The 24,917-nt window shown below is 37.8% G+C and overlaps 1 protein-coding gene across 1 annotated transcript in view; it reads left to right on the top strand.

Moving 5' to 3' along the window:
* CRYBG3 (crystallin beta-gamma domain containing 3) overlaps positions 1 to 24,917 on the top strand; it is a 129,674-nt gene that overhangs the window by 44,136 nt on the left and 60,621 nt on the right. The window contains exons 4-11 of the mRNA XM_047099826.1: positions 1,604 to 7,832; positions 9,196 to 9,240; positions 9,595 to 9,710; positions 10,708 to 10,855; positions 16,327 to 16,463; positions 17,997 to 18,111; positions 19,236 to 19,271; positions 21,367 to 21,500. Of these exons, the coding sequence (XP_046955782.1) occupies positions 1,604 to 7,832; positions 9,196 to 9,240; positions 9,595 to 9,710; positions 10,708 to 10,855; positions 16,327 to 16,463; positions 17,997 to 18,111; positions 19,236 to 19,271; positions 21,367 to 21,500 (6,960 nt within the window). The remainder of the gene's footprint in view (positions 1 to 1,603; positions 7,833 to 9,195; positions 9,241 to 9,594; positions 9,711 to 10,707; positions 10,856 to 16,326; positions 16,464 to 17,996; positions 18,112 to 19,235; positions 19,272 to 21,366; positions 21,501 to 24,917) is intronic.

The following is a 24,917-nucleotide window of genomic DNA, read 5'->3' as shown; positions in this document are numbered from 1 at the left end:
AAGCATTATTTAGATATTGGAATACTGGTGGCTGGATTTCTTATTCATGTGGGTTCTACAATGTTTTATTAATTATATGTTTAATCTGAAAAAAAATAGAACATCAAATATTTCTGCCATACATTTTTAGTGTTAGGATACTAAAATGAGCCTAGAGTTCAGAATTTAAAACACTTTTATATAATCGATAATAGTGAAGGCAGTCTGGAATAAATCACACACTAAGCACTTACTATCATTGCTTTATTTTAGTCATTCCCCCCAAAAGTTGTAAATATGTACCATTTGCCAAATTTTGTGGGGGGCATTTAAAAATGTAAAAATGGTTAAGACACAGTGCCTTCCTTCCAATAGCCACAAGGCAAGTGGGGAAAATGCATTAAGTGCCTAGATCTTTATAATCTGATATGGCAAATGCTGCGCTCAAGGTTCTTTGCACCCACAGATCAGAGGCTAACTGCCCGTGTTAGCAGGAAAGGGGCGCTGGGATCTGTTTGTTCTGGAGATGACTTGTGAACTTAGTCTCAGAAGACATTGGAGTTTCTCTCTGGGGCTGGGATTTAAGGGAAGAGAATGGTGTGTGTCCAGGGCTATTAAGCAGTATCACATAGCATGAGAACTCCCAGCGAAAGATTCTTCAAAGGAAGTTGGATGCTGAGAGTCTCTGGAACTTTATGCTGGGGCTGAGAAGAAGTAGAGAACTTTTACTAGAAGTCTCTTTTGATTCCTACACTTACCCAAGCAGTTTTATGCTACAGAAATTGAATATTTGAAGAACTTAACACAAGAGCATTTTTAAGGCAATTCTGTCATTGAGTTAACAAATACATGCTGAGTGCTTGATGTGAGTTAGACATCTTACCAGTTGTTTTCCTTTAAAAGTTCTCCCCCTATGTGCTTGAAGTTGCCGTTCAAATTTACATCCAAGAGTAAAGGAAGAGAAGCTTACTGTGGTGCTCTAATATGGTGGACAAATCAGTGCTATATCCATGAACTTGTGCCAGCATGAGGCACATAAGGCAGTGTGGTTCCTTCCAGTCAAACACTCTTTGAGATTGTAACTAAAACCCAAGCCTTGGACTTGTCAGCCCACTTTCTGTCTGGTAACTACTGTGAGAGAGATGTAGGTAATCAGGTAAGAGGGAATGGTTTTGGAGCACCTGGCTTTCTCAGTCCGTTAAGTGTCTGACTTCAGCTCAGGTCATGATCTCACGGTTCGTGAGTTTGAGCTCTGTGCTGACAGCTCAGAGCCTGGAGCCTGCTTCCAATTCTGTGTCTCCTTCTCTCTGTGCTTTTCCCCGGCTCACACTCTGTCTCTGTCTTCCAAAAATGAATAGAAATGTTGAAAAAAAAATCTTTAAAAAGGAATGGTTGTAAGGAGCTCAAACATTCATGTGCCTTGATGTTCATGTGTTCCTTGTCAAATCTTCATTATTTTTAGTAAAGACAGGTTTACCTAAAACATTTTAGGATTTCCTTCTCCAGTTGAATACTTACTAGGAGTAGGAGTATTTGAAAGATATACTTTATCATAACTTCTAGGATTACTGTTAAGTGTTACTAACTATATTTCATGATACTATTGGGCTCTTTCTTTTTACAGACAACTGGATAGTAAACCAGAGAGGCCTTCTGTAACATATGCAACATATCGAGGCCCCAGACAAATTAGGAAATATTTGAAGCACCAGAATGCATTGGAAACTGTGAATCCCTTGGACAGAGAAAATGAAAGTTCTGACTCTAGTACAAGCATCCATATTGGCCCTGGAAGTGACATTGAGGCTAGGATGGTGTCGTTGTTGTCATCAGCTAGTACAGACATATCTGTGAAAGGACATTTGCTCGAAGGCCTGTTAGAAGACTCTGATTGTAGCAAAATAAATGTTAACACAGAAAACCATCTGACAAACCATTTAGAATTGCCCAATACTGCTGCTTCTATGAATGTTTTAAATAAAAATGATCCTGGGGGACCTGTGAGAAGTAGGTCATCCCCTTCTTCTGTGACTAACTTCAGCTCCACTGCCAGTGAATCTGACTCACGACACCATTTAAGTTGTGCACCAGTTTCTCAGACTGACAGAAATTTGGTATGCTCAGCATTGTTTACAGGAAGTAACAGTAGCAGAGTTCCTTGCAGTCCAGATTTTCAGGGGATAACTACAGCGGAAACTACAATAAAGGAAGACAGCTCAGTGATGAGTGATGGGACATGGGTGCAAAGAGAAGCACGTGTTGAGCATGAGAGCCCTGCTGTTTCTGACTGCTCTTCTAGTAAACCTGATGCGAGTGACACTACCAAACAGGGCAGTGCAGATTTGCTGAGTCCAAATAAGTCAATTATGCATGAAGATCTGCAGTTGCCAGAGAGTAAGTGTTCTGACAAGCAAGCTGTTGATAACTCAGCCAAGCAGGCTGCCAGTCATATCAGCACCACGGCTCTTCAGAGACATGCTGTGACAGACACAGAACCTGTAAATGAAGGAAATAGACTGTCTTCCCAAGACTCACAAAAAAATTTGGCTGCTACAAAAATCAGACAAGAAACAGAAAGCACCTTGGTTAGTGAACCCACAACTTCAAGTCACATAAAAGCTCCAGAAGGTAGAATTGAGCCACTACCCAAAGATACTGACCAGTTGTTTGTAACGGAACCCAAAAGGTCCAGTTTTAGGCCACATGGCAAAATGCCTCATGTGGTTAGAATAAATCAAAACAACCCTGCCTCCGGAGAACACATCAGCCAATCAGCAGTTGTAGCATGCTTAGAAAACAGAATATCCCCTAAGCTGAATTTTGAACCTAACAGAAATCACATTTCAGAATCTCATCTTGACTCTGAGAGTCTTCAACAAACCAAAGTATCACCTGATGTCAGAACATCTCTTATCCTTGACAGTACAAAATCAGATTTCAGTATTTCATCTCCTACATTTGTTTCCAGGGTTGGTATGCTGAGCAAGTTAGATACTCCTGTTACAAAGGATGAGTGTTCTGTGCTCACTGAAACTGGGGATGTCAGCATTGTTGGTATTTCCAGTCCGCCTGGTAAATGTCAAGAAGAAAATGTGGCAAATCGTGTTGAGGCAGTAAACGGGAAGGGTACTCCTGCTTGTCTTCATCTGGAGCATGGATCTGCAACTCTTGAATCCAAGGAAGTTCTTCCGAAAGGTGAAAAATGCCAGGTTGGAGTTGACTCGAGATTGGAGTGTGAAAGCCTCTCTGAGGACAACAGTTCCATTTCACCTCAAGGCCCTGCTAAAGCAGAATTGATGTGTTCAAACGCTAGAGCAAGTAAGAGCACTACAGAGAAGTCTGGTTCTCTTTCCTTGGAAACCAAACCTGACATTGCGAAAATTTTATCAAAGGTGGAAGTTGATGGTCAGAACGGTATTCCTGTTGAGTTGCATTCTGTAAGAGAAGAAACTGTAGCCATCTCCAAGATCACTGTTTCCCAAACAGAGCCTAGAGATATTTCTCAGGATAAGATTTCTTCTCCATTTGAAGTTACAGATGTGCCAGAAAAGCTTATTTTATCAGAATTAACTTCCCTAGAGGCTGAACAGGACAAAAGTTTTCAATCAGTGGATCGTGAGGAGATTAAAGAGAATTGTGAGACTGAGGTATCTCTTCCTGCCTCCAAATATCAAGGTTTTCCGGAAACAGAGGCAAAAGCCTTAGTTTATCCTCCTGCTTTTCCCAAAGGTAATATATCTGAGATTTTACCTCCTGTTCATGACGAAAAAGCTACTAGGCAAATGGCACAGAATTATGAGGCCAGTACCTATGTGATTCATCAACCTTCACATATTTTTGGGACTAGAAAGATTTCTGGTTTCTCAGAAATGGCAAAATTCAACTCAAGTAGTGCTTCCCCACAATTCCAAGAAGCTGACAGCACACAAGTAAATTCACCTTTTCTGAAATCTGATAAAAGTTTGGGGAAAAATGCTTTTGTATCTGAGAATTCACACTTTCACAATGTTCCTGTGCTGAAATCAGAAAAGAAAGCCTTATCTCACAGAAAAAAAGAGAATACTCATTCCCTAAGTGGTAGTATTGATAGTGTGTCTTCCTCTAGTAGCTCTGAAGAAGTTAGCATGGTTTTAAGTTCACATAGTCACCAAAATAATTCCAGTTCTGTAAAAGTTACCATAGATGCCACACATGAAGGTGCCTCTTTAACTAACCTGCTGCGCCCTAATAGCCCTTATTTGGAATTTGAAACATCTATCCCAACAGGGGCAGAAGTGACCCCTTTTCAAGAACATTTTGGGACTCCTACTGGGAAGGTGTCTTTCGATTTCCCAACTGCTGCCCAATTTGACAATCCCATGGAAGCAGAGACTGGAGCAGTTGCTGGGGCTCCGACGTCAGTTAACAGCTCAAGCCAGCAGTGTTCTGAAGCCTCTGCTGAGCACACAGAAGCAAGGAGAAGAGTCCATGACCAACTTTTGGACCTCAAAAGTGGTTTAGTTAAAAAGGCTGATACATTGATTGGTGAAATTTTTGTTTCTGTCAGGGAAGAATTAAAATCCACACACGTAGTTGATACCTGCCAAGAGCATATAGCCATAGATGGCATAATGAATTCAGGTACTCTGAAAGAAGATGTTCCTGAGAAAAACTCCTCAGAAGTGACACTGGCAGGGATCCAGCTAACAGAGCATTTGGAAGAGCAGGGCATGGAAAACAGGTCAGATGTCCCAGGGGAAGAAAAGGTCTGTGTTTCACTTACAGCTGGTGAGAAGAGTCTCCTTTTTGATTCTGATAGAATGAATTTATCTTGTTTGTTAGAAGATCAAACTAGGGAATTAGTCAGTGAGATTATTTATTCAGCCCAAGAAAATTTGGCAGATGATGCTTTTGAAGATACTGAGGATACCTGGGATTCTGAACTTCAGGCTAATACTTCACAAATTCTGAACAGTGATAGTGTTAAGCCGCATGATACATTAAGGGATTTCTTGGTGTCTGAACAGGCAGTAAATCAAAGCACATGTGAAATTAATGAAAATAAAATATTAGGTAGGTTCTTCTCTGTAAGTAACTTAGTTAAGGACGCAGAGTCAATTAAAGGAAGAGAAATTGTTCTCTACCAAGAATCCCCACTTTCTGGAAATAGAGCTGGACAGGCTGATAGGATAAATTTGTGGGAATCAGATGCTGTTTTACTAGCTGAAGATACACCCCATAAAGGGTTAGATGATAAGGTAAAAACACATTTATTTTTCAAAGAGGACTCTAAAGATAAAGTGGAAATAGCGTGTATGGATAATCACAAAACAGGGACAGAGGATACAAGAACTCTTGTATTAAATTTCAAATGGCCTCCATTTGCAAATGATGACATCCATGTACCCGGGACATCCAAGAACAGTTTTTCTGATAGTCTTGTGTGTATATCTGAAAAAGGCTTGCCAGGACAGAGTAATAAAAACACACTCTTTACAATGTCAGAAGTAGGGAAAGTACACAAGAAAGATATGGAAGTAAATATAAGAAAAATGGAGCTTAGATCTCCCATGTTAGAATTGGAAAAAACAAACAAAAAGGATGCTGAATTGAATATTATGAAATATGAGGCAGCCCCTCCTATGTTAGAAATGGGAAGAGCACATAAAAAGGATGCCAAATTAAATGTGATAAAAACTGAGCCAACAGCTGACATTTTTAAAGTGGGAGAAGTACACCAAGTGGATGCTGAGAGGTATATTGAAAAAACTGAGGGATTACCTGCCATTTTAGGAATGAAAAAAGCTTATAAAATGAGGGATATCGAAGGAAATCTTGGCAAAACTGACATGATGCCTATTATTTCAGAAGTGAAAAATACCTACCAAAAAGATGCTGAGGTGATTACTGGAAAGACTGAAGTGATGCCTGCCACATTAGAAATGGAAAATATTTACCAAAAGGATGCTGAAGGGGATATTGCAAAGACCGATGTGATAACTGTTGCATTAGAATTACAAAATATTTACCAAAAGCATGCTGAAGGTGATGTTGGCAAGACCGGGATGACCTCAGTTATGTCAGAAATGGAAAATGTCTACCAAAAAGACTTTGAGGGGGTTACCGAAAAGGCTGAAGTGATCCCTGCCACGTTAGAAATGGAAGATATTTACCCAGAGGATGGTGAAGAGGATATCACAGAGACTGAGGTGATACCTGTTACATTAGAAATGGAAAATATTTACCTAAGTGATGCTGATCTGGACAAAACTGAGGTTATGCCCATTACGTTAGAAGTGGTAAATGTCTACGAAAAAGATGCTGAGGGCATCACTGAAAAGACTGGAAGACCTTTGTTGGAAATATCTTACCAGAAGGATGCTGGAGAGGGTATTAGGAAAACTGAAATGGTACCTTTAGAGTTAGAAGTGAAAGAAGCACACAAGAAGGCAGTCCCTGCCTTCTTAGAAGTGGAAAGGGCATGTAAGACAGAGGATAAAGAGGCAGTTGGAATGAGTGTGTCTATGCCCTCTCCAAGAGAAATGGAAAGACTGTCTCCAAAAGATTCTGATGAGGCTATCAGGAAACACAAAGTATTATCTACAGTGGTAAATGTTAAGAAAACCTATGGAACAGGTCTGGAATTACCTATTACACAAGCAGAGGCTGTGCCTCCCATATTTGAAGCCGAAAAAACATCCCAAGAGCCTGGTGGAGAGAGTGTTGGAGAAATAGGGAAAGGACCCCCTGAGAGAAAGGAAGGCTTGATAGCGTGTGACAACAGACTTGCCTCATATTTCAGGGGATATGAATCACCTACATTAAGCAAGGATTATGAAGGCTACCCAGCTTTAGCAGTGCCGGATTTTCGACCCAAGGATACCATGGGAAAGCTAGACAAAAGAACATCTGTTACTGCAGTAGATAACCAAATAAGAGATGATAATTATAGTGATGAAAAAGAAGAATCTAATTTAGCCTTCATTTCTCAGGATGAACAAGAAAATTCTTCCTTTACTATATTATATGACGAACCCCTTCAAGATGAGGACAGGTGTGCTACCCCAGAAGTAAGAACACACACTCTGCTGTTTCCTGATACATCTACTGACAGCATGCCTGTAGTCACATGCGAGAGGTCTGAGAGCAGAACTGACCTCGTCCATCATTTTGAAAAGGACACTAAATTAGGTGAGACATTTGATAGTGATAGTTCAGAATCATTCTTATCAGTGGAGGCCAAAAGGTACAAAATTTATCCCTTAGCTTTGTCTCCTATTTATGAGGATGACAGCTCTCAGGAGGACATTCTGTCCAGCGAGGTCTCACCTGGTCACCATGGCTCCACAAAATCAAGAGAGAATGCAAACCAGCCCTCTTCTGTTTTATCCCTTCTCCAGTCAGTATCAGAGCGTTTAAAGATGAATTTTGATGAAGACAGACAGGGGATAGAGGCAGAGGAGGAGGAGGAGGAGGAGGAGAAGGAGGGGGAGGAACCATTACATAAAGGAAGCCTGAGACCTAGGAGGAAGGAAACCATTACTTTGAAGCTGCCAGACCCTTCCATCACGTTTTATCCTGATGATGACCAGGAAAGGACTGGAATCTCTAAGAATTCATACGTAATGTCAAATGAACCTACTACCTCTAATCCGCAAGTTGGTCTGTGGCCAGAAAAGGCTTCATTTCTACAAAAATCTGACCTTACTTCTAAACTACATTCTTCTTTGAAGAGTGCTTATCATCAGTATTTGCATACTTCCAAAACCCACTCCTCAGACAAAGGAGCCAGATTTGGTGGACTTTTTCAGGAACCAGTGTCAAAATATTTCCGTGCTCAGGACATCTCAGGCAGATTAAGCCCATTCACAGAGGTAAGTTATTTTGATTATTAACAAATGAAGTAGTGCTTTGGGTCATGAAATGACCTAAAAACTTATGAAGAAAATCAGTGATTTGAGGTTGTGTAAAGATGGTTTTAAAAATATATCAGAAGTTACTTTATTCTTTATTTGAAGTGTATCATAATCCCTGTATTTTAGCCGGACTGTTAAATTGAGAAAACAAAATTGCTTAGGCAGAATTTAAAAGGCATAAGAGAAGCAAGTTATTTCCCCTTCTTTGCTAATATTTAGTTTTCAAGTGAAATTAAGTGACAGCATTCTGAATTTCTCAAGGTACTATATATGGGGAACTTGTTACATTCCATTGAGCTTATGTGTCTCCGTAAAATATTTCATAATATTCTAAAATATTTTAAGTAATCACTTGGCAGTATCCTGTCAGTAGTTGCTCATATTGTTCATACAAAGCAGGGCCACGAACAGCCTAATTGAAAGAAAAAAAGCTGAAAACACTATAGCTGGCAATGGTCTTGAAATTCAGTTTTATGGGCTTTTTTGCCTTAGAAATATTTAAACATTTAATGTAGAATATTCACTTAACATGGGACTTCCTTTCTGGCATTCCCAAGATCATGGAACTTTCTCTACGATTCCCAAGACCCATGTCTTCACCGTGAATAGCCACAGTAGCAAATAGTTATACTAGAATACCAACCAGTAGCTTGCAAGGCAAAGTCTTTTTAAAAGAAAGGATAAGATTTGAAGAAATGTTTCTTTAATGATTCCCCATCACCTACCAAGTCAAGTGAAACATCTTCACTATATTACAGCACACCCAAGTCCTGTTTGTCCAACCTTGTCTCCATGTGCTCTGGTTATACACCCAGTGTTTCCTACCACCTTGCCTCGGAAAGTATGTTCTCCGTGGAATTCTTTTCTCAACTCCCTGGCCCCAACCTGCCACATTTTTTCCCTTATTAAAATCCTGTGTTTTCAAGGTCTTCTCCATATCACTTCCTCCAACAAGCCTTTTGGGGGCCTCCCCGTGCCATCACCTCATCTCTATGCTGGTGTCATTCCCCTTGATGCCCATAAGTTGGCGTTTTCTTTGTATTTTACCCATGAGTTTAACCTAGTCCTTCACAGAACAGTCACGTCAGTGTGATCATCTGCTCCTTCCTTCCAGGTATAAGCTCCTTGAGGGCACAAACAACACATTATTTACCCTTATATTTGCCCTTGTAGCTCTTGTAGTACCTAGAGGTGCACTTTGCATATAATGGTCCCTAAATAAATATGTGATGAATTGGATTTGTGACTGCTAAGAAAGTGAGTTATAGATCTTTCTGTTGATGTTTCTTAAGGCTTACTTCTTCCACATTTACTCTTTCAGAATGTTGACAAACAAATTCTGAGGTGTAACCCGAGACCTGGGAAGGTAAGCGTAAGTTTCTTATTAACTAAGATAAAATATGAAAAGTAAAGTTACGTTAGGGATGCCTGGCTGGCTCAGTCGGTTGGGCATGCGACTCTTGATCTCAGGGTCATGAGTTCAAGCCTCACATTGGGCACAGAGCTTACTTTAAAAACAAAAAAAAGTTACTTTCAGATTTGGGGAGTTTAAAGTAAATACTTTTCACTGACTTTAAAAGGGATTATTTTGCTCAAAGATTTAGCATCTATAGTAATCATCTTTTATATGTTTAGGATATTTTCTACATTCTAGGACATTTTGGAATTTTAAATGCATTCTTAACAATTAGTTTTTGTGCCTGCTTTCTGTATATTGCAGATGGTTATCTATGATCTCCATGGAAGTAAATACAAGCAGGAGATCTACTGTAATATTCCTGATGCTACATCATGGTCCTTTCCGAATGGGATACTGATAAAAGTTGTAAGGGGCTGGTAAGAAATCTCTTAAAATTTGGTAGCATTTTCCCCCCAACTAAGTGTGTTTTCTTACTCTTTATGCTTTTTGTATTTTTTATTAAAGTCACATTCCCTTTCCTCTGGTTTTTGACAGAATATTTTGAAACATAATTAGTGTCTTATAATTTAATAGTTCTTTTTATGTACTGTGCCAGAAAATACTGGCTGTTTTTAGTGCTTAAAGCCAATGGGCCATAAGTAGCAAGACCTAATATATATATATATATATATATATATATATATATATATATATATATATTATATGCAATTAATACCATTCTGAAACTACATTAGTAGCAGGATGGATTTGGCAAGTTGAGTTGAAGGCATCAGCTAAATGAAGCATAGCTTTGAAAGCGAGTTCACAAGTTGTGGGATGCTAAGGAATGTGAAGGCCACATACTTAAAGTCATTTGTCTAGCTGACATGGTCAAGAAGTGAAGGATTCTTTGTGTGGTGTAAAAATGAGGGGAAACCTCATTTGTTATGGACCATTTCCCTTGCATATGCTGCAGCCAAAATTTCTTTGTCCAGACTCAGTTACCCACTGGTCAGTACTCATGAAGTAAGTGGTATGGTATAGTGTTGTCTTCATGCAATAAAATGGGACACCTGTGCTCCCATTTTATTTAAGAATTGCAATTGTTAAGCTATTGTTTTTGATAGAAATATATAGCTTTGTTTGTATACCATCTAGAAAGTATACGTGCATTTATGCATACATAAATATAGGCGTAGATTATGTTTGGGAATATTTCCAAATTGTGTGCACTTTTATTCTTATGCCTATGTCTATACTTAAATTAGCATATGTCATTGTTTCAAAAATAGGTTTATATACCAATTGTGGAAAATAGCTCAGGTTTTGAAAGTTAAGTAGGTACAATAGTCTGTGGACTTACTAAGTATCATGTTTTATGCCTCACTTCTTAGAAAATTAATTATAACCGATAATGCTTTTATATTTGTTCAGCTGGATTTTATATGAGAAGCCACATTTCCAGGGTCAGAAATGTGTGTTGGAAGAAGGGGAAAAGGTGTTAAATCGTGACTGGATCCTTCAGAACAGAAAACATCCACCAAGAGACTTTGTATTGGGTTCTATCAAACGTGTCTTAAAGGTGACACAACCTTTTGTTTTGTTTTGTTTTTCCTGTTTTTTTATTTTCTTTTGTCAAGTAGTAAAGCTGTACATTGGTCTAGCGATGTTTAAAAGTGGTTGCTAATATCCGTGCTAATTTTACTAGTCTTCATTATATTGATGATAATCTTTTGAATTTATGCATATAAAGTGTTACAGTGAGTGATAATTGACAATGTTGCCTGTAATCTGGCCCATAAAATGAATTGGTGCATGATACATATATATATGTGTGTATGTATATGTGCATACATATATATATATATATTTTTTTCTTTTTAATGTTTATTTTTGAGAGACAGGGAGAGAGAGAGAGAGCAATCGAGAGAGCACGAGCTAGGGAGGGGAAGAGAGAGAGAGACACAGAATCCAAAGCAGGTTCTAGGCTCTGAACTGTCAGTACAGAGCCCGATGCACAGCTCAAATTCAAGAGCCGTGAGATAATGACCTGAACTGAAGTTGGACGCTTAACCGACTGGGCAACCCAGGTGCCCCCATACATATATTTTTAATAGTAGTAGGAATACATCATCCAGGCGTCTTTAGGAAAAGAGCCCATATTTCCAAATATCTTTTTTTTAGTATAGATCTCTACCCTTGAGTGTAGGAGTGTGTGTGTGAGTGTGTGCATATGAGTGTTTAGGAAATCAGAGAAGGAAGGGTGGAGAGAGGAAGGTAAGGTGTGTTCCTCTTTTATTTTCTGTTTAGAAAATACTATTTAATACTCACATGAGGAAGGTCTCCCAGTATAATAAAACATTTTGTGTTGGTTTAGAGGAGAGGCAAATTAGTGGTTAGGAGAGATCTCAGATAAGGACAGATTTATTTCTCCAGGGCATTCTTAAGAGTTCCTTCAGCATTAAAATAGTGCATGATTTATTACAATCATATGACAGTCATGAATATATATATTTTTTTCAAGTTACGGAGATTTTGTTTATGTGCTTAAAAATGTAAATTCAGGTGGATCCTATAATAGTGATTTGGGTCAATGTTATTAAACTCTTGATAGCTGCAAATGGCATACAGAGGAAGGAAACATAGCTTCCAGAAAAAAGTCTCCATGAAAGGGGTATCTGCAAAAATTTTATGTGAATTAATACTTCCTGGAAAACTGCAAACAAGCCTGTATCTTCACAAATACCTGCTTTGCTTTTGGATCCGATACTGTGATGAACATGGGAAATGGAAATACAAGTGAGATATGATCTCATGCTTGAGATTACTGCAAGTCTAGGGGAGGGACATCTGAGTCACGTAAGCATATGAATTGAGAACGCTCTGCAGGGCCCTCAGGATGCACAAAGAAGAGGTACTCCCCTGGAGGAGGTGGCACCTGATTGGAATCCTGAGAGAGTAAAGCAGTGGGCGGGTGGAGATGTGAGGAAGTCCTTGGCAGAGCCACTTGTGTTAAATAAGGATGTGAATGTTGGTACCACAAGGAGATTGACGGCTGCAGCATCGAGGGTGTTTGTTTGCATTGAAAACCTTAACTGCAAGCAGGTCAGCTCAGCAAGTGGCATCTGAGTGCTCATTTAATTAGCTAACTCACTAGAAATTGATTGAAATGAATAGTGTGTAGGTATAATCTTCTAAGATTTAAATACCTTCAGGTGTGTGTGTGTGTGTGTGTGTGTGTGTGTGAGAGAGAGAGAGAGAGAGAGAGAGAATGTCAGGCATCGTGCCAAGCCTAGTGGAGAAAAAACGTTAAGTTGTTGAAAACAGCAGCCTTCTCACCACAAAACAAACCACAATAAAATCAAGCAAAAAACTCAGTTCTGTTGAATATGGATATATAAATGTGTATTTGCGCATCCACCATTTGCTTAGATTATATTAAGAGAAAGAGTAAGTGATGCTTGCATTTCTTCCTTCTTCCAGTGCTTGGAGTGCTTGGAGCCTTTTTTTTAAATTTTATTTTTAATGTTTATTTTTTAATAAAATTTAATAAAATTAATAAAAATTTATTTTTTAAATTTTATTTTTAATGTTTATTGATTTTTGAGAGAGAGAGACAGAGTGCAAGCAGAAGAGGGGCAGAGAGAGAGGGAGACACAGAATCTGAAGCAGACTCTAGGTTTCGAGCTGTCAGCACAGAGCCCGACAAGGGACGCGAACCCACGAACCTCGAGGCCATGACCTGAGCCAAAGTCCGACGCTCAACTGACCAAGACACCCAGGAGCCCCTGGAGTCATGTTTTAAATTGCAGTGTTAGTGCACTCATGTCTTGAACAGACTAGCACCTTTCAATGAGGAAGGAAAATAAGACTATTGAGCATCGAATGGAAAAGGCATTAGCATTGTTCTAAATATTTTACAAAATAAGAATCAGGCATCAAACTGCTTCCTTTCTCCAACCTTGTCAAAATTTTGCCTATTGATAGCTTCATTGTCATGGGGATTGTTCCCATTCCAGATTCACCTAGGCTTAAGCCTAGTACTAACTTTATCTTATTTCGTTCTCTTTTATTTGCTCTAATCTGAGTAGTCAAAACTTGTGTTCTTTAAAGATAACACTTCATGATGTCTTCACTTCGCTATGAATAGATGCAAAGGACACCGTCAGTTATCAACAGGTGTAGGTTCTGCTCAAAGTCATCTTTGCTCCGAGAAATAATTAGGAGTGAGGTAGCTTTGCAAATATTAGAAATTAATATTGCAAATTACTATTTACTGTGCATTTAATATTTTTTTAAAGGAATAACATTTTTCTTGGTCAGAAGTTACTTTGGTTTTGTCCTCACTAATTTACTGAGAAGAGAGAGATCGGATGTTAGATCAGGTACTGATGGTATTTTATGTGAGGTGGAGTCAGTTAGATTTTCTTATTGTTTTTGTCAACTGTAATCCATTCCTACCCTGTTTCTCTCCTATAGTTTTGTCTCCATTCCTACAGAATGCTTTAATAGTCTAAGCTTGCAAATTTCATCAAAAGTATATCATGAGTAGAAAAGTTGGGGCGGGGGGGAAGCCATACAAACTTTACTAAGAATAAACTGTTCATTGTCACTAGATTACTAGAAAGTACCCGTCAGTTGTTAGTGTTACTGCCTCCATCCATCAAGAATTATGCAAGTCTTGCAAGAGACATATTTTTTTTAGAATAGCCCCCATAAAGAAGGTGAAACTTAACTATTGAAATCTTTTTCATATTTAACTAGAGAAAAACCTGGTCCTCTGGCAAAGAGAGTTGAGAACGTAAGCATTCTTTTTGTTTATTTTCCATTTTTTAGTCATCATCACACTTTTTCCATTATGCTGTTTCCTTCTTTGTTGTGGTGGACTCAAGTGCCTTGTAGCTTTTTCCCTTTTAAAGTACACCACCCAAGCATTGTTTGTATAACACAATGCAGAGGAAACTTATTTGTGTGAGACACTTAGTTATGTATTCTGTTACTGTACCTTATGTCCCTAGGGGAACATTAATAGGGCAGCATTTCAAATAATGTTAATAGAACTCTATTATTAATAGCAAACAAAAACTTTGAAGATTGACAGGTGACTGTTGTGGACATTTCTGGCTATTTTTTGAAATGAAATTTGAGGTGTGCCTGGGTGGCTCAGTCAGTTGAGTATCCAACTCTTGATTTCACCCCAGGTCATGATCCCAGGGCCATGGAATCAAGTCCTGCTTTGGGCTCCACACTGAGTGAAGGCCTCCTCATGGCTTTGTTATGCTTCTGAGAAGGAAGGCTTAAAGACTTTTGGCACTCTCCCTCTCCCCCGCTTCCCTTCTGCCCCTCTCCCCTGCTCACTCTCTCCCTCTCAAAAAAAACAAAAAAAAGTAAAATGAAATTTCAAAAAATAATTTTATACTTCAAAGGATATTTTAGGTTATGCTTCTTTATTGCATTTCAGAACTAGCTTTCTGAAAATAAGATGTATTAATGTACTTGTGCATATTGATAAGAATGATTAATAATAAAACTCAGTTTGCAGAAAGGTTAAAAAATCAGAAAATTGGAGTTAAAAATTGCAAAACTAATTATAATAAAAAATAGAATTATTCAGCCTGATAAATATCACCCCTGTTACTCATTTACCTGTTTCATTAAAGAATAATCACTTGAATTTCACAATGTCCTAGGTGAGAATTTTGCTACTGAAATTTTGAATTGTATAATTAAGCACTCATGATTACTGAGTTAGTGTGTTCAGACAGAAGCACATCTTTAATTTCAGAGGAGGGAAAAATAATTGTAGTTTTGATTCCCAAAGAAAAGATGAGGTCTTTTTTGACTTACAACCTGATGATTAGATGATTTTCATAAGTAAGAATACAGAAAATTTCCTGTTTAGTTGCCTTGGGGAAAACATTTATAAAACTTAGACCATATGAAAAAAGAGAGTGGGATTAGCATGGATACCAGTATGACTGAAGAGTTGTATGGAGTTCCTGTGGGTTACTGGGTTGGTGCCATGTTGTAGGAAGGCAAATACATGTAAATTTGATGTGCTTGGGTCTTGAGCCAAGGAGTGTCATGAGGAAAGTGGTGTTCTAACAAGCCTAGCTGTATATAATGTGGTTCATACCTGACTGGTGGAATAGGCCCATAATTGATGTCTTGGCCTTGATAAAAGTCCTTGACAGTGGGAATAGATAAGAGATATACGTTAAGGGAAATTTTAAAGGAAGGTTTGACAGGAGATGGTGGCAGTGAGTATGTGATGGAGTGTAGGGTCAAATTTTATAATGCCTTTCTTCTTCAAACCAACTTGTACTAAAGAAAATAAATAGAACCCCACAAGTAGGAAAACAGACTTCCTTTACCCTCACTTCTAATTCCTACTTTTGTCAATGTAAATTAGATAACACACTGAGAGAGTACTGTGCCTCTCTCTTATTTATTTTTTATATCCCCCATGAGATCAGCTTTTACTTAACTCCCTTCCTCCTCATGGCTTTGTTATGCTTCTGAGAAGGAAAGCTTAAAGACTTCTGGCACTCACATAGTTTGGTAACTAAACGTTGATTGCTTAATAGAACAAGACTTTTAAAAACTACATAGGGCGTCCGACTCTTGGTTTTGGCTCTGGTCATTATCCCATGGTTCGTGAGTTCGAGCCCCACATTGGGCTTCATGCTAACAGTATGGAGTCTGCTTGGGATTCTCTCTCTCCCTTTCTCCCTGCCCCTTCCTTGTTTGCTCTCTGTCTCTCTCAAAATAAGTAAATAAACTTAAAAACTATGGAAAAAAAAATAAAAACCAAGCAAAAAAAAAAAAGTAATACTTTCTCAATTAATTTTTATAATTTTCATGTCATCAATGTAACTTCTTAGATTAATTCATTTTTAAAACTGGTAAAATGAAACAGTATTTCCTTTGTGCTGTTTTTGAGAAGAAATTCAACTGAACAATGAGAATAATTGTAATTGCATGTCCAGGGTATTGAGAATGCTGGATTGTGTGTGTCTCCAGATGATTTCAAAGCCTTTTTTTTTTTTTCAGGATTGCAGCATTCCAGAGATAGAACTTTGCCCACAGTCTGACCCAGAGTATTGTCCTATCCATATACAGCGAGCCATCCCCAATTTGGAAGAGCTGAATATCCCTAAATCTGTGTCCTTCACTGTGAAGTCAGGAGTGTATGTATCATCAGTTTCTTTTTATTACAGTGATTGATGGCCACCAAAGTTAACTTTTTATTTCATATTTTAGTAGGTGACATACATTTCTGTGAAGTTTTAGTTTATGCTCCTGGATACTCAGGAAAGACTATTGAGGGGATTTGAACAGATTTTGTCTTCCTTTGGATCCAGTTAAGTCTTTGACGTAGAACTCCTAGGGACAGATGGAGATTCTCAGACATAGTTCTTGATAGATTCATCCATCATCTTTTCACCCACCAAATTTTGAGATTGAGAAATAAAAACATGTCCCTGACCTAAAAATCTGGAGTTTGAACTATTTCAAGAGTGTCTCAGTGCCAGTAGTTATTGAGTGCCTCCACAGGGCTGGACCCATGGTGCTTTTTTGTTTATTACTATTCCTGCAAGGCAGGTGGAGATAATCATTTTATAAATGAGGAAATTATATTATTTGTCTCAGGCTACCAGCTGGTGGGCATGGGTCTGATGCCAAACCTTTCTGATTCTGAAGGTATCTTTCAGACTGTCGGTGCTACTTTGAGCCTGAATTTATTTATTTGTTTTTAAATTTTTTTAGTGTTTTTATTTATTTTGAGAGAGAGACAGAGTGAGAGTGGGGTAGGGGCAGAGAGAGAGGGAGACACATAATCTGAAGCAGGCTCTAGACTCTGAGCTGTCAGCACAGAGCCTGATGTGGGGCTTGAACCCACAAACCGTGACCTGAACCGAAGTTGGATGCGTAATTGGCTGAACCACCCAGGCACACCAAACCCTGAGTTTAGTTTCCAGATGAGCTCATAGTTTCCAGATGAGTTCGAATGACAATTCTGTGATACCAATTCAACACAGGTTCCTTTTCTGTCTTTCACTCTTTTCATCTGCTCTGATGATGGTTGATGTAGAAGTTGGGGGTCACTGTAGGACATCTTTCTTCATGTCTCCCAACCATAGATTAAAACTCTTGGGCAGACCCAGTAATTGACCCTGTCCATGAGATGTCTGTGCCTATCAAGTTTAGGTAGAAGGTAGTGGGTCTTTTGGGAATCTCATGTCAAATGCTGTTCCTGAGGCAGGCAAATGAACTGATTATTGATTCTAAAAATGTGGGTCAAAGATGTAAAATGCCTTAAATGAAAAAAAAAATGTAAAATGCCTTGTAGAATCCCACCTCTGGTTGCCCCACTTTAAAAAAAGAAAAAAGTAGAATGTTTTTTTTTTTTTTTTCCAATTGTGCTTTTAAATATTGGAAAATTCTAAGAAAAGTAATGCTTACTGCTTGGAAAACATATAATAAATAGACTTATAAGACAGTGTTTGAATGTTGAGTACTTAATAACACATTAATTCTTGTTATATGCTCTCTAGTGAACTCATTTCGAATATGTTTTACTAGTTGTAATTTTGCCACAAAGGTTTTTTTGTTTTGGGTTTTTGCCTTTTTTTTTTTTTTTTTTGATAGGCCTTTTTACTTTTAACTCTTACAAGACAATAGTATCCCTATTATACTTTAACCATTCATTTCTTATTTAGTTGGCTTGCCTACCCAGATATTAATTTTAAGGGACAAGCTACAGTTTTGGAGGAAGACCATGGACTCTTTGAGATTTCTGCAACAGAAATTAAATCATTGCATCCACTTCAGATGGTAAGCAAATTAAAAAGAAGCATTTTTCCAAAATGCACATGAGCCCAAAGTTAAATAGCTATGGTGATTGCTCATGCATCTCTATCTTGAGAAATGAGTATGTATACTACTGAATCAACAACCTATATGTTATTTTTCTGTTTTTTTATTATAGAGAATATCTGTATGAAAACATTTTAATGCTTTCTAGAAGACAAATGTCTGAATTTACTTTGTGTTAAGTTTATTACAGTGCATGCCATTTCCTTATAAGTACCATTGTACAAAAATTTTGAATAAAGTTCTGAATTTTTTTTGATGCTTATTAGAAAACCACTTACAGTAAATTATGCTTTTCCATTGCAGTAATGAATGATGAGCACAGCATTAATAATAAATAGATCTGTCAGTGGTTGCTCTCTTAAAGATAATAAGTGCATGCAGTATTTATTTTTGTTGCAAACATTTTTATTTGAGGGCAGACTCTTCAATTAAATGTGAGGTGAGTGATAAACCATTCTTGGTTGCTCTGTACTTTTTAAAAAATAAAAACCAAGAAAACCTACAAAATTTTAAGAAATACCACAATGTGGAGTAGCATTAAAAACAGGAAATTCTAGAATTAGTTTTTGTGAAGGGGTTAACCTTTTATGCTCTGCAACCTTGATGTCACAAAGACTGTAAGTATGATAAAAAGTGTTTATAGGACTTGGAAGGGGAAGCACTCTAATTTAGAAAGCCCGAGCAGTTGTCATGAGGAAATGTAGTGTCAGTGGTTTGGAAATCTACTCTGCCAAAGGAGATTTTTTAAATCTAGCAATTCCACTCTATTTCTTGGTACTCTCTGCAGTGGGATTAAATCTTTAATCAGTTGCATGTGCTTAAGGACTAAAAAGCTCAGTTTCCTTCCTTATACTGGTTGTAATCTGGAATGTATATTTTGAAGAGTTCTTGTCCTATCTACATCGATGAGCAGTCTGAGTCTGTTTTGACTGCTATAGAGTTCTGTACTTAAATTTTAAAATTTACCACAACTTAAAGCTGACTGGTATGTAATCTTCACTAATCAGACGTTTATATAACCTACATATGTCAGTTACTTCCAGATATTCTAAGTCTTTAATTTTAAAATTTCTTATCTTAAGGGTGGACTAAAAGTGGAAATGCCTATGAACCTAAAGGTAAGTCTTAAAACAGACTTTTATAGTTTCAGTATTAATCTTCACATATTTTGAACTATTAAAGTAAAAAAATGATGACTGGTATATTCTAATAATACTTGGTGGATGTTGGGAGTGGTGGGAAATGACTGCACAGAACAGTCACTGAGGACCCATGGTGTGATGGAGAGTGAGGTCAGTATGCAAGGATGGAGGTCTTGCTGACAACCTAGTCAGACCCAATGAGCAGCTACTACAGGGTGGAAAGGTGACAGGTTTGATTTTTGATTTGGTGGGGAGGGACTAGGGACGTGGCAGCGTGACATTCAAGCAGAGATATTGAGCAGTCTTTTGGGAGTGATGCTCAGAAAGGAGATCAGGGGTGATCAGAAGAAGCAGTAGGTAGCTCCTGTCAGATATCAGTTGGTAAGAATAAATAAGTACCTGAAGGGAACAGTAGAGACACCAGGATTAAGCCTATTTGGGGAAAGGAAATGAAATTATAAAATGTGTGTGAAAAGAGAGCGGGGAAAAAAAACCAGTGCAGTGATCAAAGATTCAGCCAGACCTCTGCTTAACGAGCGTATAGCACTTCCACAGGCAGGCATGGAAACAAAGATTCATCTATCTCCTGTCCTGCAAAACAAGACACAGCTCCTCCAACCCTCCCATTTCTCACCTTTCTAACTTATGGAATTGACCACCATTCTCTTAATCACATAGGTGGAATCTTTTAAAAGTTAGTATCTGAGCATAGTATACCTTAGCTCTGTGTTGGAGTCATGCATATCCAAGTTTAAAAAAAAATACTTATGATTGTATTCCACTCACAGAATATCGTTTTGGTCTGGGGTGTAGTCAGAAGTTTTCAAATTCTACAGGTGATTGTGATAACATGCAGCTGAGGTTTCGAACCAGTGACCTGAAAGATACAAAATTAGCTGTGACAGTCTGAGTGACTCCTGTCTCAGTTTCTTCAGGTGTGACAGGCTGGACATTTGCAGTTTGACAGGTTGTAGAGACATATGAATGAAATAGCTATCACACATGGTCACATTTTCAAGTTGTTATGTGTTAGTTGACGGCTTGCTCATCAAAGAATTACTGCTTCTTAGTTTGAATGTGTTCAGATGTAGAAAGTATTAAACCAAATAAAACTTCATCTCTTCAAATACATCACCCTGTGAAAATTAAATATGTAGAACACAGGAGCTGTACTACATGGTTTTTTTCAGTTTGTATAATCTTACAAATTTTTGAAAACAAGTTAGATAGAACTTGGTCAGTATGTTTTAGCATGGGGCCTTATTTTGCCAGTTGTATGCAACATATGCCATTAGCCACAAGTAGGACCTGGTGATAGAACGTAGATAGATTAGTGCCATTATCACCATTATCATTTCCACATACTAAAGGCAGGCAGGTCATACTTGGGAAGTAAAGAGCACCAATATAGTGGAAGAGACCTTCCAAATTTAAAATAAATGAAATGCTAGAAATGGGTTTTCTACTATACTTACCTCCCCACCCATATGAATCAATATAAAAAAAAAAAAACCAACAAAAAGAAAACACCATAATTTTTTCAATCATTTCTTCTTATTAGGAAGTTTTATGTTTAAATTCAGGAATTTGCATATCTCTTTCTTACTAGTGACTGGGCAGCCACCATGTTATAAGAAGCAGCTGTTGTTTCTCAATCCAGTAGATAATTTATTATTATGTCCTAGAACCTCAAGAGTGTTTTTATTTATGTCTAATAGGGGAAAGTCAATAAATACAAGGTGGGCCTGTGTTAAATTCCAGGCAGAGAGCTAAAATTAGGTAATTTAAGAGTCAATTATAAGACAATTTACCCTGTCAGATGGTCCTAGGATTGGGGTAACCAGAACAGCATAATCATGACAGAAACATATTATTAAGGTATCTTCATGGTAATAACCCACATAAATCCTTGTGAATATCAGTCAGTGTGCTACGTTGTAAATAAATATTAGTGAAAAAAATGGATGGTGTCCCTGTTCATGTTGGGATTTTTAGTCTCACTTAAGTAAATGAGTTTTGTACCTATTCTAAAATATGAGCATGTTAAGTAATTTTCTTTCATATCTTCCAGGTTATTATTTATGAAAAACCTCACTTCTGTGGACAGGCCAGAGAGTTTAGTGAACACATAGATTCTGTCCCTAAGTTCTTAAAAAATAATGGGGATTTTCATGGAATTGGATCAATTCGTGTCATCGGTGGAGTGTGAGTGTTATGTTTTCAATATTTCAATTAATAGTCTGTTTTTTGAAGATCACAGAAAATGTGCTAAGCAGAGCAAAAAGAATGTGCCTTAATCTAAAAATATGCATCTTTTCTGTAAGGTACTGTAAAATAAAAAAATAGTTACTAATGGCTTTCCTGTGAACTCTTGATTGTATTAGAGATTTTGAGATAGATTGAATGTAGAAAATAGTTTCTAAAACTTAAACACTTGGTATTGCTAAACACAATATAGAAGATACAAATTGCAAAATAGGGGCGCCTGGGTGGCGCAGTCGGTTAAGCGTCCGACTTCAGCCAGGTCACGATCTCGCGGTCCGTGAGTTCGAGCCCCACGTCAGGCTCTGGGCTGATGGCTCAGAGCCTGGAGCCTGTTTCCGATTCTGTGTCTCCCTCTCTCTCTGCCCCTCCCCCGTCCATGCTCTGTCTCTCTCTGTCCCAAAAATAAATAAACGTTGAAAAAAAAATTAAAAAAAAAATTGCAAAATAAAATTATTTTTGGGGGGGGATGCCTCAGCGGCTCAGTCTGTTCCAGTGTCTGACTCTTGATTTGGACTCATCATGAACCCAGGGTTGTGGGATTGAGCCCCACATTTTGGGATTCTATCTCTCCCTTCGCCACGTTTGCACACTTGCTTGTGCGCTCTCTCTCTCTCTCTCTCTCTCTCAGATAAAAGAAATTGATATATTTTGTTTTACAAATTTTGAATATGAATGGAAGCCCCAATTTTGATTCTCTATTCTGTGGATCTTAGTTAACTTTCTGTGCTGAGGATCTTGCCAGTGAGTCCTTCATTAAAGAAGTAGCCTGGGTTGTAGGTTTCCCAAGTCAAGTATTTTTTACATCGGTTACCCTCTGGCATTATACTGTTTTTGAGGAAGCCCCCCAAAGAACCTCTAAGTATAAATCTAAGTGTAACCTAATCTCAGTCATCGGTTTATGGGGCAGGGACCCCAGAAAATCCATGACTGAACTGGTGGGATATGGGTTTGTATTTGTATCCTGGCAGATAAAATCAGAGCTTATTTGCCATTGTCAACTCAGTACTAGAATTCCTCCATGAACATTGTTGGTCTCTCTGTTGATATGATAGTTTATTTGGAATGTTGGTTCATTTTAAGTATCCATGTCTCATTATTTGCAGTAACATCATAAAACTTCTTCATGCTATTCTAGCAAGATTCTACTAAAATATTTATTCATAGAAGTTAAATGATGGGTCTTAGATCTCTCAAGGGTCTACATTTAGAGACTTAGACTTTGCAGTTTCTGGCTGTAAATCAAGTGATGGCCACACTAGCCAAAATGGAAACATAAGAGACTATGCCATATATTAGATATGTGGGACATATCCATAATTAGTCTGACATATTGGTAATCATTTAATTCTTTATCCTTCAATTAAAAAATTATTAGGCCCTTGAAAAACAAACACGTTTTGGATAAACAAATTTTTATTGTGTCATATTTATTTGCAGTCTTCTCTAATCTGTGAACACATATGCTTTTTGTTAACCCTGCTAAATATTATTGCCTTTTCTTCCCTTTGGAATCTGAATGTTTTTCCCATTAACTAGATTGTGATTTGCATTGTTTCCTGAGTTTTTTTGTAATTGTTCTATAAAAACTCTCAAGAAAACACTATGGCTTGTGATACAATATACACAAGTTTCATTTTTCATATGACAACTGTAGGAGTAAAATGTCATATCCCCATTTAAAAGTGAACAGTTGATTTCACTGTTTTTCAGTGTTACTACCACTTTTCACTTTTGTTAACTGTTTATCTGCAGGTAGTAAGAACTCATCTCTGTCCCATCTTGAGGAATCTAGAGAAAAGTGAGGTTGATGTTTTTTCATTTTTCTCAGATAACATCTGTTTTTAAATATCCCAGATGAATATATAAACTGAATCTTAGACAAAACTTAATCTATTGTAAAAAAGCTGAGAAGATTTTTGAACTGTCATCATGTAATAATTTAGTAATCTGTCTTTAATATTTAGGTCTTCTATATCTTTTATTCTTTTTCCCATTCAGGTTTATTAAAAGCATGTTTTGAGTAGCCACATTTATATAAATGAAAGCCACATTTAGAATTTGAAAGTTTTGGGGACTCCTGGGTGGCTCAGTAGGTTAAGTGTCTGACTCTTGATTTTGCCTCAGGTCATGAACTCACAGTTCATTAGATCGACCCCTGCATCAAGCTTTGTGCTGACAGCGCAGACTTCCTGGGATTCTCTCCCTCTTTCTGTCCCTCCCCAACCCCACGCGCACACACCTCAGCTCACTCACTCACTCTCTGTGTCTCAAAAATAAACTCAAAAAAAATTTTGAAAGCTTTCTTGTGCAATTTATCTTTGCATAATAGTTTAAGAATAAAATAATGTTCTTGTACATATTACAAATTCACTAAGATATATAAAATGTTTATCCCCATTCATGTGGACCCCCTCTTCCCTTGCCATATGCACACCTACATGCAGAAAATGAGAAGGTGTACATGATTGCTGAGCGACTGCTATTATTTTATGCCCTTTGGAAACAATTTTTTGGAGTAGTTTTTTAATTTTTTGAAAACAATAGTAGTCAGCCATACCCAACTTCATTTGTCAAGCCCCGGAATGCAGAAGTTCCCAACCCACGAGCCCAAAATAGTCATTCTGGAATCTTCTCCATTGGAGGGGCTCCCATTGTAACACCACAGTGCCCCTCAAGGCAGATTTAAGCAGGCCATTGTGTGTTATGAATCATCCATGCCCACATTACATTCGTTAGCTACTGTGAATTATTCCATAAAAAGGTAAGTTTTGTGGAGGAGCTTAATGACCAATGGTGTTTATCAGTGTTCTTTACTGACAGTTTTAGATGAGAAGTCAAGAAACCTGTGTCCATGGAGCATACTGTGTCACCGTGCTTCCTGTTCCCATTATCACCACTGATTAAATGGTGGGAACAAAATTGCCCACCCCTAAATTTTTACAGAAGCCTTCATATATGTGTGGGCCATCAGCGCTAATGCCAGCCCAGTTGCATTTCCTCTTTGTTAAAACCACCAGTAATGTGTTTTAGATCTGAAGCCTACTGAGAGGTTCTTTTGATTGAAACCCTAAAAAAATGTTTAATATAGTAATCATTCTCTGTGATTACAGAAGGGCTTTGTCAATAAAATAAGAATGGTTCTTTGAATCTCAGCATAGGTTTGTAACTTTTGTCATTGGCTATTTGTACTTTCCATTAATTGGCTGTCCCCCCCCACCACCACCACCATATTGAGATACAGTATCATGTGATAACCACAATTAGCAAGCTTTGCTCTGTTGTAATTCTACAATAGTTAACCTTTGTTGGGAAAAGCCGGCAAACTATAAAAGCTATTGATCCATGAAGCATACAGCA

Source organism: Lynx rufus, unplaced genomic scaffold, assembly GCF_022079265.1.
Source record: "Lynx rufus isolate CCGP_SWC_20201006 ecotype Redwood Valley unplaced genomic scaffold, mLynRuf1.p SCAF_5, whole genome shotgun sequence".
NCBI lineage: Eukaryota > Metazoa > Chordata > Mammalia > Carnivora > Felidae > Lynx > Lynx rufus.
Note: the sequence above shows the minus strand (reverse complement) of the source record. Positions and strands in the feature narration are given on the sequence as shown.